General features: G+C 45.2%; 1 protein-coding gene across 1 annotated transcript in view; it reads left to right on the plus strand.

Moving 5' to 3' along the window:
- The window catches only part of AP4B1 (adaptor related protein complex 4 subunit beta 1), a 116,680-nt gene that overhangs the window by 84,840 nt on the left and 18,546 nt on the right, over window positions 1–13,294 (plus strand). Inside the window, exon 9 of the mRNA XM_073615707.1 lies at window positions 7,917–8,124. Coding sequence (XP_073471808.1) covers window positions 7,917–8,124 — 208 coding nt within the window. The remainder of the gene's footprint in view (window positions 1–7,916; window positions 8,125–13,294) is intronic.

Consider the following 13,294-nt stretch of genomic DNA (forward strand, 5'->3'; position numbering starts at 1 on the left):
AGAAATGAGGTTTACCTGTAACGCTTCTCTTTTTAGAGAGCTGGACCCCGGGATCCAGTATTTGGTTTGTTCCGCCATATCCCTGGTGGGGTGCTTTACGGGGCCAGAACTGCGGATCCTCCTATTCAAGGGAGCCCCAGTCTCTGAAGGTTTTTTCAAACGGAGCCCACCGTGAGAGGTGAAGATTGGGTCTGTATAACAGAACCCTGCAGCTGGATAAAGGTAAGGGAGACTCCTCAGGAATTTTTTAATTCTAGTAGGTTTCTCCTTTAAGTAAATGTATGCTATGCCTATTGTCGCCACCTGGGGCTGCCAAGAGCACATACCTTTTCATGCTTGTTCTGTCAGTTTCAGTGTCCACGCTGTACGCTCCTCCAGCCGGGCTCCAGGTAGGATGGGTTGGGGGTTCTCTCCTTAGGGATACTTCCCCCCGTGATTTAGGGGGGCCGGGGTGGCCTGAACAAACAGCGGTAGTATACCGCACCACTGACACCGCCGCCGCTACCGCATTGTTCGGCAGGTTCCCCATCCACCGGCCCTTCTCTCTCCTCCACCCCAGCCTCCCCTCCATGCTTGTCCCGAGGATTGGAGCCTCAGCTCGCGCGGGACAGCGCACGTTTTTGAAAAAAACGAGGGGGGGGGGGCGGAGAGGTGGTTGGAGGAGGGGGGGGCAGAGCATTAACGCGCCGTCCGGCGTGTTTAAACGCCCACATCGCTGGCTACACAGGTTATAAAGTGCACACTATTTCAGGTGTACACAGCCTATGGAGGGACACAGAGCTGACGGTCGCTTGTGAGGTGGGACACAGGCATTCTCCCAGGCAGCATTTACTTAAAACACCAGACTGGGCATTGATAGCAGTGGCAGTTGCTGAACAACATCGCTCAGCAGTCAGTGTTTTTTTTGTGGTACCTCCACCTTTTGTTGCTTTGCACTATGGGTAGCAGAGGTACAAATACCCTGAAAACCAGAGGCTCTAGGGGATCTCCCTCAGGCTCTGAGGACCCCCCTTCTGCAGCACCTTCCCCCCCTGAAGGACCTGGGATGGCTGGCCAGGGAGAGCCATCAGGGTCAGAGGCTGCATCTGCTTCTGGCACTTCAGCCCCTGTATACATTACACAGGAGGTTTTTTCCTCAACCATTAATGGATTAGAGGAAAGACTAATGGCCTTAATCGCATCTTCTCTCAGTGGAAAAAAACTCACTAGGTCTCCCTCTGTTACCCAGGACCCTCAAGCAGAGGAACTCTGGGAAAAAGGAGAGGAATCCCTCTCAGAGGATCGGGATGGGACTGATGATACCTCTTCTGAGGAATCAAGTGGAGAGGGACCCTCTTCAGCTTCTCAGGATGAGAAGGTGTTAGTGCAGATTCTTACTGGATTGGTCCGCTCCACATTTAAGTTGCCCGTATCTGAGTCAGTTAAAGAACCCTCCTCTTCTATGGGTTCACTGAAGCCTCCTCAAACAACACATGCTTTTCCTGTTCATAGTTTACTAGAAAAGCTCATTTATTCTGAGTGGGATCACCCAGATAAACATTTTTTTCCGCCTAAAAAGTTTTCAACACTTTATCCTATGGAGGAAAAATTTAGAAAAATGTGGGGTATACCGGCAGTTGACGCCGCCATTTCCTCCGTAAATAAAAGTCTGACTTGTCCTGTCGACAATGCTCAGATGCTTAGGGATCCAACTGATAAAAAAATGGAATCCCTGTTAAAAAATATTTTTTTCTTAGGGGATTCAGTAGCTCAACCTGCAATGGCAGCGATCGGAGTCTGTCAATACTTGAGAGACCATGTTAAACAGGTCCTCAGAGTTTTACCTGAACAGCAGGCCCGGAGGTTGGCCAACCTTCCAGCGGCTTTATGTTTTGCTGTTGACGCAATCAGAGATTCTATCATCCAAACCTCACGCCTTTCGCTTGGGTTGGTGCATATGCGTAGAATCTTATGGTTGAAAAATTGGTCAGCCGAATCACCATGTAAGAAGCTTCTGGCTGGATTTCCATTTCATGGTGCAAGGCTGTTTGGAGAGGATTTGGACAATTATATCCAAAAGATCTCTAGTGGGAAAAGCACACTCTTACCAGTTAAGAAAAGGAGTAAACGTCCCTCTTTTAAACTGGCTCTTTCCCCAGTGCCAGTAGCATCAGCCTCCAGGCAGTCACGATGGCCTCCTCCGTCAGGCTCAAGAAATAAATTTCAGAGTCGACCCCAGGGACAAAAGAAGTCCTGGGGGAAGAAGCCTACTAGACAAGACGCTAAAGCCTCTTTATGAAGGAGCGCCCCTGCTCGCTCGGGTGGGGGGAAGACTGCTACAGTTCTCAAAGCTCTGGCAGGAAGATTTCCAGGACAGATGGGCAGTCTCCACGGTAACTCTAGGTTACAAACTGGAGTTCCGAGCATTCCCCTCTCCTTGTTTCCTCAGATCGAATGTCCCCAGAGATCCAGAGAAAAAGCAGTCTCTCCTTCTAGCGTTAGAGCGACTATTGTCGCAAAAGCTCATCGTGGTGGTTCCCACGGAAGAGCAGGGATTGGGGTTTTATTCCAACCTTTTCATGGTTTGAAAGCCAAATGGAGATGTCAGACCCATTCTGGATTTAAAGGATCTAAACCGATTCCTAAAGATTCGATCCTTTCGCATGGAAGCAATTTGGTCAGTAGTCTCCATCCTACAAGGAGGAGAATTTCTGGCGTCAATAGACATCAAGGATGCGTACCTGCATGTACCCATTTTCCCTGCTCATCAAAGGTACTTGCGTTTCGAAGTAGAAAAACGCCACTTTTAGTCATAGCCCTACCTTTCGGGCTAGCCACTGCACCTCGGGTGTTTACAAAGATCTTGGCTCCTCCTCTGGCCAGATTAAGGGCCCAAGGTATAACTGTCATAGCATACCTTGACGACCTGCTCTTGATAGACCAGTCGGTAGCCTGCCTGGACCAGAACTTGGTCACCACAGTCAACTACTTGGAATACCTAGGTTGGATTCTCAACTTAGAAAACTCTTTCTTAAAACCAGTAAGAAGACTAGAGTATTTGGGCCTAGTCATAGATACAAGCCAAGAGAAGGTATTTTTACCTCAGGCAAAGATCAGTGCCTTAAAAGAACTGATTCAGGTAGTCAGGACAAAAAAGGGTCCTTCTGTTCGCCTTTGTATGAGGCTGCTGGGAAAGATGGTGGCTTCATTCGAAGCAGTTCCCTATGCTCAGTTTCATTTGAGACTGCTGCAACACAGTATCCTGTCTGCCTGGAACAAGAAAGTGCAGGCATTAGATTTTCCGATGCATCTGTCTCCTACAGTGCGTCAGAGCCTCAGTTGGTTGTATACCCGAAAACCTGCAAAAAGGGAAATCCTTTTTACCGGTTACCTGGACAGTGGTAACAACGGATGCCAGTCTTTCGCGTTGGGGAGCAGTTCTGGAACAGTCTGCGGTCCAAGGGGAATGATCCGAAATTGGGAGGACCTTACCCATCAACATTCTGGAGATCCGCGCGGCGTATCTAGCCCTAAAGGCCTGGACTCTCAGGCTACAGGGTTGCCCTGTCAGGATCCAGTCCGACAATGCCACAGCAGTGGCTTATATCAATCATCAAGGAGGCACCAGGAGTCGTGCAGCTCAGGGAGAAGTGAACCAGATTTTAGACTGGGCAGAAAAGCATGTGCCATGCATATCGGCAGTTTTCATTCCAGGGATAGAGAACTGGCAGGCGGAATATTTGAGTCGCCAGCGGTTAATCCCAGGGGAATGGTCTCTTCACCCCAACGTCTTTTGGGCCATATGCCAAAGATGGGGGGTTCCAGATGTAGATCTCTTTGCATCCAGGTTCAACAAAAAGATCGACAAGTTTGTGGCAAGAACAAAGGATCCTCCTGCATGCGGGACAGATGCGTTGGTGAATCCGTGGCATCAGTTCTCACTGATTTATGCATTCCCTCCTATTCTGCTACTGCCACGACTCCTTCGCAGGATCCGTGAGGAGAAGAAGTCGGTACTTCTGGTAGCCCCAGCTTGGCCCAGGAGAGCTTGGTATGCAGAAATAGTAAGGATGACAGTGGGTTCCCCGTGGACCCTACCGTCACGTCCAGACCTGTTATCTCAAGGTCCAGTGTTCCATCCTGCCTTACAAATGCTAAATTTGACGGTTTGGCTATTGAAACCCACGTTCTGTAGAGTCGTGGGCTTTCAGGTCCTGTGATCTCTACCTTGATCAATGCAAGGAAGCCAGCTTCCAGAGTGATTTATCATAGAGTTTGGAAGACTTATGTATCCTGGTGTGAAGTCAGGGGTTGGCATCCCAGAAAATATGTCAGGTAGAATTCTTAACTTTCTACAAATGGGATTAGAAATGAAGCTGGCCTTGATTTATGCTAACACCAGTGATAAGTGCAAAAAGATATGTAAAAATAAAGTGTATAGCAAGACACACAAGCAACAGAGCCGAGTCCACTCAGGTAGGCTATTTGAAGAGAGCCCACTTAGTAAAACGATCTTCTAGATGGTGGCTTTGCAATCTTCCTGCCAGTGATGACATGCAACTTCAACACTATAGGGGATGTGATGGGGTGCAATAAAGAAATGCCTCCACCCACGAAAATACCGCCGCTTACCAGCTCCTTAGAGCTCTTGTTAAGGAGATCATGCGTGCCTGTGGCTCTTAACCCCAGCCTCGGGTCTTTCAAAGCTAAAGGGGCTCCTCAGACTCTCCGCGTAAGATGTCATCTCATGTGGCAGATATATGCTCATTCACTTTTTAAGTTCTGTAAGGGGTGATGGCGATAGATAGAGAAATACATGACTTGCTTCTTGCAATGTGTTGAAAAGACACGTTGCAAGAAGCAAGTCATGTATTTCTCTATTAATATTTTTCAATTCTTTTGATCACAAATCATTTCACAGCGCAGCTTTCTTTTTTATGTATTGGTTCAAAAGGCTGTTTCTGTAAACTGACAAAACCAAATTCAAGTCCCAGGGGTTTAGAGGCGCTTTAACCGGAGGATTAAGACGCGTCACCCCCTGCATAAAGTTTCGGACCAAAGAAAGTAAAGCAAGTGGCCGTTGAAATAATATTGATAAGGCCGAGACCTGGCCCTTGATGGTACTCAAGGCCAGCTTCATTTCTAATCCCATTTGTAGAAAGTTAAGAATTCTACCTATGACATATTTTCTGGGATGCCAACCCCTGGCTTCACACCAGGATACATAAGTCTTCCAAACTCTATGATAAATCACTCTGGAAGCTGGCTTCCTTGCATTGATCAAGGTAGAGATCACAGGACCTGAAAGCCCACGACTCTTCAGAACGTGGGTTTCAATAGCCAAACCGTCAAATTTAGCGTTTGTAAGGCAGGATGGAACACTGGACCTTGAGATAACAGGTCTGGACGTGACAGTAGGGTCCACGGGGAACCCACTGTCATCCTTACTATTTCTGCATACCAAGCTCTCCTGGGCCAAGCTGGGGCTACCAGAAGTACCAACTTCTTCTCCTGCCGGATCCTGCGAAGGAGTTGTGGCAGTAGCAGAATAGGAGGGAATGCATAAATCAGTGAGAACCGATGCCACGGAATCACCAACGCATCTGTCCCGCATGCAAGAGGATCCTTTGTTCTTGCCACAAACTTGTCGATCTTTTTGTTGAACCTGGATGCAAAGAGATCTACATGTGGAACCCCCCATCTTTGGCATATGGCCCAAAAGACGTTGGGGTGAAGAGACCATTCCCCTGGGACTAACCCCATCACATCCCCTATAGTGTTGAAGTTGCATGTCATCACTGGCAAAGCCACCATCTAGAAGATTGTTTTACTAACTGGGCTTTTACTAACTGGGCTCTCTTCAAATAGCCTATCAAATAGCCTATCTGAGTGGACTCGGCTCTGTTGCTTGTGTATCTTGCTATACACTTTATTTTTACATATCTTTTTGCACTTATTACTGGTGATAGCATCAGGGCTGTCTTTAATATTGATTGGACCCCGGGCAAAACTTTTCTTGGGGCCCCCCACGCAATTTCGCTCTCCACCTGCTCTGAGACATACAATAAATAGCAGCTATGCTCAAAATCAGTTTACTGAATCAGATCAGGCAGCTATTGCGATCGGTTGCCAGAGGTTACAGTGTATCATTACCGCTCACTGACTGGTTGCTAGAGGTTACAGCACACATTACGGCTCGCTGATTAGTTGCTAGAGGTTACAGCACATGATTTCTGCTTGTTGATTGGCTGCTAGGGATTACTGTGGATATGACCTCAGGGGGGCATGATATACATATAAATGCGGCCGGCCTCCGCCATTTACATATGAATGCCGCCACTATTTATATATGAATGCCGCTATTTACATATGAATGCCAGTAAATTACATGTAAACACAGGGTCTGCAGGTGAGTCATCTGTACAAAAAAGGACAGAGCTGGGCAGCATTAGTAGCAGCACTTCACATTGAGATATTGGGACACAGCACGGGACTAAAACCTCAAGGGACGAGGGAATTTAAACCTGGATAGTTGGCAGGTATGAGGCAGCTGCTTTGGGCCCCCAACAATGAAAGGGCCCAGGGCAGCTGCCCCTTTTGCCCTGCCTTAAAAACGGCCCTGGATAGCATAAATGTTGATATGACAACATATTGCATGAATTTTTCATATATTTTTATTTGTATGATTCAACTTTTTTAATATTTTTCAATTCTTTTGATCACAAATCATTTCACAGCGCAGCTTTTTTTTTTTTATGACATTTGTAGTGTGTGTCTCTCACATTTTTAGTTGCAGCTTTTTTCACTTTATTTATGGTTTAATCCTATACATACGATTGTTCTTGGGATAGCGCAGTAAAATATTTTTTCCTTTTTGAACCAATACGTCAGATTCCCTTGGTCTTGTTGACAAGAAAGTTAATTTTTCTGGTAGCCATTTCTTCTGCTAGAAGAGTATCAGAATTACCAGCCCTTTCCTGTAAAGAGCCTTATTTAATCATGCATAAGGATAGAGTGTTATTGCGCCCTCATCCTAGATTTCTTCTGAAAGTGGTTTCAGATTTCCATCTAAACCAAGATATTGTTCTGCCTTCCTTTTTTCCAGATCCCTGTTCTACGGAAGATAGGTCACCACAATTCTTTGGATGTAGTAAGAGCAGTCAAGGCCTATCTGGAAGCAACTGCTCAAATTCGCAAAACGGATGTTTTGTTCGTACTGCCAGAAGGTCCCAATAGAGGACAGGCAGCGTCAAAGTCTACCATTTTGAAATGGATTCGACAAATGATTATTCAAGCTTACGGTTTGAAACAAAAAAATGTCACCTTTTCAAATCAAGGCACACTCCACAAGGGCTATTAGTGCTTCTTGGGTGGTGCATCACCGGGCCTCTATGGCTCAAATCTGCAAGGCCGCAACCTGGTCTTCAGTCCATACATTCACCAGATTTTATCAGGTGGATGTGGGAAGGCATGAGGATATCGCCTTTGGGCGTAGTGTGCTGCAGGCAGCGGTACGAGGTCCTCAGGTCTGATTACACCCTACGTTGTGTGGTCCCCTCCCCTCAAATAGCATTGCTCTGGGACATCCCATCAGTAATTACTGAGGCTCTGTGTCTCGTGATGTATGAGAAAGAAAATAGGATTTTTATAACAGCTTACCTGTAAAATACTTTTCTTTTGAGGTACATCACGGGACACAGAGGTCCCGCCCCTCGTCTAATACACTTATATTGCTTTGCTACAAAACTGAGGTATCCCCAGTAAGGGGAGGGGTTATATAGGGGGTTGAACTTCCTGTCTAGTGTGTGACCAGTGTCCAATCACCTTGTGATACCCATAACCCATCAGTAATTACTGAGGCTCTGTGTCCCGTGATGTACCTCAAAAGAAAAGGATTTTACAGGTAAGCTGTTATAAAAATCCTATTTTATCCACAGGGCAAGCAAGCCTTAATATGGCTTCTGGGGATGCATGGAGAGTTCATAACCAATGCACCGTATGTGTTGGAGGAATATGTTGATAATATTAAGACCGAGACCTCGCCAACCGTAAAAATGGAGCTCCTGACATCTCTGGTTCGAATGTTCCTATGTCGGCCAGCTGAGTGCCAGGATATTTTGGGTCGTCTTATTTATTATTGTATAGGTAAGTGCTATTATTTGAAAATCCTGATTGTTCACAGGGCTTTTGATACTGTTGCAGGTCTCATCATCTATAATATTTTCAGATCATCATTGTGATTTTTTTTGAGGCAGATAGGCTTTCTTTTGGTGGCATTTAATCACCACTGGGTTTTTTCTTTTTTGCTAAACAAGTAAAAAAATGCTGCAAATTTAGAAAAAGAAATTGTTCTAAGTTTCTGTAAAGTTTTTAAATTAAGTAATTTTTCTCCTTCACTGATGTGCACTGATGAGGGTGCGCTGATGAGGCTGCACTGTTTTACAGCACTGGTGGGCACTGATAGGCAGCAATGATGAGCACTGATTGGCAGTACTGGCGGGCACGGTTGGGTTGCACTGATCATCAGAACACTGATGATTAGTGCCCTAATTATCAGTGTAGATGTCCCCTGTGTGGATTGCCTGTCAGCCATCATGGGTTGCATTAAAAAATTCACACGATTCCTCCATCAACACAGTCAGTGCTGACAGGGGAATCCCTCCTGCTGGGACATTCCGCTAGCGATAATCACAAGTAAATCCTGCAGGCTAGTTGTACCCAAGTTGACCGATTGATCCACTTGTTACATTCAGCCTGCCCACACGGTTCGAATCTCATCCGGTTCCTGCTGAACCGGCCAAGATTTAAACCGTCTATGGCCGGCCTTACTGTGGCATATGCAACTCTATGTTTTGAGTTAGATAAACTTTGATGTTACCTAGCAGAATAGCCTTTCCTGCTTCTCAGTGGTAAATCAAATTCTGTTTATGAGAATATTTGCACTGAGAATATTCAAGCAATTAAAGTTGGAGTGAATTTGTACACATATTTATTAGGTTTGGAGTCAAGCAGCCTTTGATCCTGTTTAGGTCTTAATTTCTGTTTTTGACCTTTGCAAGGAGGCGTCCCCTAGCCAGCAGTCCTACTGTGACAATGTAAACATCTCTGTGTTCTTTTGGAGTGCAATCTTCACATTTTGCTTTAAATATTCCACTTGGTGAGCTGATGACATTATAATGCTTTCAAAGAAGGATCAAGGTTTGGGGGATATTGGGGAATGTTTCTCCATCATGGTCAAGAACAAGAGAATATTGGGGCATCAGACAGCTCAGCAATCTGCCAAACTGAAACTAAAAAGAAAGAAGTGGGTTTTATTCTGTTTTATTATAAAGAGTAGTGGTAGTCTGACTAGACTGGTGTGAAATTTCCTTCCTTTTGTTGAAAGCCTTAACACGGATCCTGTAACTAAAAGTTCAACTGCTTATGAAATTGATATTGAGTTTTACATCTATAGTTGGGTATTTCCATTACCCCAGAAACTGCCAATTTATATATTACTAATTAAATGATTGATTTATGAGGTTAAACCTGGAAAACTTGTATAGTCACTGGCCACCAGCTTAAACTACCTTGTAGGGCTGATATACAAAAATGTGAGCAAAACCTAAAAAATGTATTTCCACTTTGAGCCCAAAGACACACAGTGCTGGTAAGCCACGCCCCCACCCCTTCCTCACAGGAGTTTGAATGACAGCTGCAGGAGCCTATGATTCCCACTGCTTTCAGTGTCTCCTGTGAGACCAGGAAGTGAGAGGAGCTGTGCTGCAGCTGGGACACAGCTGGAGTAGTGAGAGAAGTCAGGTAAGTGTTTAGGAATAGGGGTGGATAGTATAGGGGTGGGGAGTTTTCTCCCCCTTTATTTTTTAAAGGCTACTTATTTAAAGCTGAGGTCCGCCCACCCCACGAAAAATTAAAAGTCAGCGGCTACAAATACTGCAGCTGCTGACTTTTAATACATTACCACTTACCTGTCCAGGGAGTCCGCGATTTCGGCACTGCAGCCGCCGCCATGGCCGGTTCCTTACGGCTCATGCACGAAGCGCACTGCGCTTTCTAATTGGCTGGCGGCGGAGGAAGGAGGAGAGGGAACTTCCGCAAGACGGCGCCACAGCCCCGTCTTCCGGAAGCAGGACCTGTCAAAAACAGGTCCCTGTTCCCCCCTTCCCCCTGAAAGGTGCCAAATGTGTCACCGAGAGGGGGGGAGTAAGTAAACAAGCGGAAGTTCCACTTTTGGGTGGAATTCCGCTTCAAGATTGTGCATATACATACAAAATGGACTATTAAGGAAGGACAAAAATGAGAAATCTTGCATATAACAGACAGGATTACTGCACCCAAGGGAGAAACGATTCCTGAGGACTACACACAGCCCTACAACAAAAGTAGGTGACAGTACTAGGTGTCCAGAAAAAATAAGTATGTGAACCCAGAACACATTCATACACACACACACACACACACACACCAGCGCCAGTATCCCCCATAGATATGCACAGTAAATAATCAGCCTAGACAGAGTTGCAGACCATAGAAATAATAACCAACATAAGTATTACAGGAGTACAGGAGCAATCAGGACTGTTGGGATAGAGAAACCCCCCACAAAAAAGACTCAGAGATGTCCAACCATGCCCAACCCTTGTAAATCAATTTAAACTTAGGAAAATCATCAGTAACCAAACAGAAAAACTATTGGACAGAGGGTGAAACAGCATTTCCAATGTAACAAAATCAATTTATGTGCATAAAACAAAAGTATGCGGAGCAGTATACGAGCATGAGTCCGAGGAACAAAGTAATTTACCACTTCAGCACGGAAGGTTTTACCCCTTCCTGACCAGGCAATTTTTTTTGCAATACGGCACTGCATTGCTTTAACTGACAATTGCACGATCTTGCGACACTGCACCAAAATAAAATTGATGTCCTTTTTTTGCCAAAAATAGAGCTTTCTTTTGGTGTGTGATCACCTCTGCAGTTTTTATTTTTTGCGCTCTAAACAAAAAAGACCGACAATTAAAAAAAAATATATATATACAGTGCAAGTTCTCCCACTTAAAAAGACGAGAGTAGCCTGTAATTGTCATCATAGGTATACCTCAATTATGAGAGACAAAATGTGGAAACAAATCCAGACAATCACATTGTCTGATTTGGAAAGAATTTATTTGCAAATTATGGTGGAAAATAAGTATTTTGTCAAAATCAAAAGTTCATCTCAATACTTAATACAGGTAATGAGTGAAGGACAGAGAAGCCTCTTAAAGAAGAAGATACATGTCTGTGAGAGCCAGAAATCTTGCTTGTTTGTAGGTGACCAAATACCCACCATAATTTGCAAATAAATTCTTTCAAAAATCAGACAATGTGATTGTCTGGATTTGTTTCCACATTTTGTCTCTCATAGTTGAGGTATACCTATGATGACAATTACAGGCCTCTCTCATCTTTTTAAGTGGGAGAACTTGAGAACTTGCACAATTGGTGGCTGACTAAATACTTTTTCCCCACTGTATATATGTGTATATATATATATATATATATATATATATATATATATATATATATATATATAAAATATTACTTTCTGCTATAAAACACATGCACTAAAAAAAAAATGTAAAAAATCGAATTTCTTCATCAATTTAGGCCAATATGTATTCTGCTACATGTTTTTGGTAAAAAAAAAAAAAATCCCAGCAAGCATATATTAATTGGTTTGCGCAAAAATTATCATGTCTACAAACTATGGGATAGGTTTATGGACTTTTTTATTGTTTTTACTAGTTATGGCAGCGATCAGCGATTTTTAGCGGGACTGCGACATTGTGGCGGACAAATCTGACACTAAGTGACACTTCAGTGCTAAAACAATGCACTGTCACTGTATATATGACACTGGCAGGAAAGGGGTTAACATCAGGGGCGATCAAAGGGTTAATTGTGCTCCCAGGGAGGGCATTCTAACTGTGGGGGGTGCTGAGACTGGAGGAAAACAGAGATCCGTGTTTCTGCTTAGCAGAAACACAAGATCTCCATCTTCCTCCCTCACAGAATGGCAGTCTGCCTTGTTTACATAGGCAGACCCCCGTTCTGCCTCTCCTGTGAATGATCGGCGAGTCCCTGTCGGCCTCACTGACTGGCTACCGCTGTGTCCAATCGCAGCGGGAGTGGGGCTCCGGTGGCGCACGAGCGGGCCCCAGAGCTGAAGAGAGGAATTATGTACAGGTACGTGATTATGCGCTTAAAGCGTTTTTGTTAACCCCCCCAAAAAAAAATTATCCTGCTTTTTAAACCATGTTATATGACACAGTGCTTGTCCGGTGTCATTTGGCCCCCTGTAACACCTAAAAAACCTGGCTGATCCTGCCAGTTTCTCCCCACCCCTCTGTAAACTGACCATGGTGTATCATGGCTGCTGAGACCAGGCACCGTGGTCAGTTTATGTGCCTCTGTCATCAGCAGCCTGCTATCTGCTCTCCTCTCTGCTCCTGTGTCCTCCTCCCCCCTCCCCTCTCTGTCTGTGTGTGAGCTGCCCCTCCCCCCTCCTGCTGCTCTCAAAACACTAACCTCTATACACCATCAGCACTGCCTCCTATTGCAGTGTCCCCCTCTGTGAATGATTTATAAGTATAAATGCTGTAAATACCTAATTTAAGAGCCTGCAATCACATGACCAGCCAGCTTTCTCCTCCTCCCCTCCAGACTGACATCAGCAGAGGAATCTCGGCCCCGCCCACTGCATCTCTCAGGGGAGAAAAGGAGAAAGCTGGACAGTCATGTGATCGCAATTTCGGCAGTGAAATTAGGTATTTGCAGCATTTATATTTTTTATTTTTATAACTCACACACAGAGGGAGATACTACAATAGGAGGCAATGCTGATGGTGTATACAGGTTAGAGTGGCTTACAACCACTTTAAGGGCCGCCCTGCCGCAGTATATGTACATGGGGCGGTCCTTAACCACTTACGGACCTCCCGCTGTCTTTTTACGTCGCTACTTTGAAGAGGAGTATCATTACGGCAGCAGCTAGCTGCCATAACCCCGGTATCCTCTTCTTCAGCGGGCGGTCCGCTTCAAGATAAAAGTGGTCTCTGCAGCGATTCGTCGCAAGATCACTTTTATCGGCGGTGGGAGGCGGCCGTAAAGCCGTAAGCCCGGCAGAGGCGATCGCATCCTGTCCCCTGCTTGGTAGGAGACGAGTGAGGGGAGGATGGCCCCCACCCGTCTCCATATCATTGCAGGGCGGAAGTGATGTCAAAACGTCACTTCCGCCCATAGCTCTTAAAGGGACATTTCTTTTTTTTCAAAT

Source organism: Aquarana catesbeiana, linkage group LG02, assembly GCF_042186555.1.
Source record: "Aquarana catesbeiana isolate 2022-GZ linkage group LG02, ASM4218655v1, whole genome shotgun sequence".
In the NCBI taxonomy this organism is placed as follows: domain Eukaryota; kingdom Metazoa; phylum Chordata; class Amphibia; order Anura; family Ranidae; genus Aquarana; species Aquarana catesbeiana.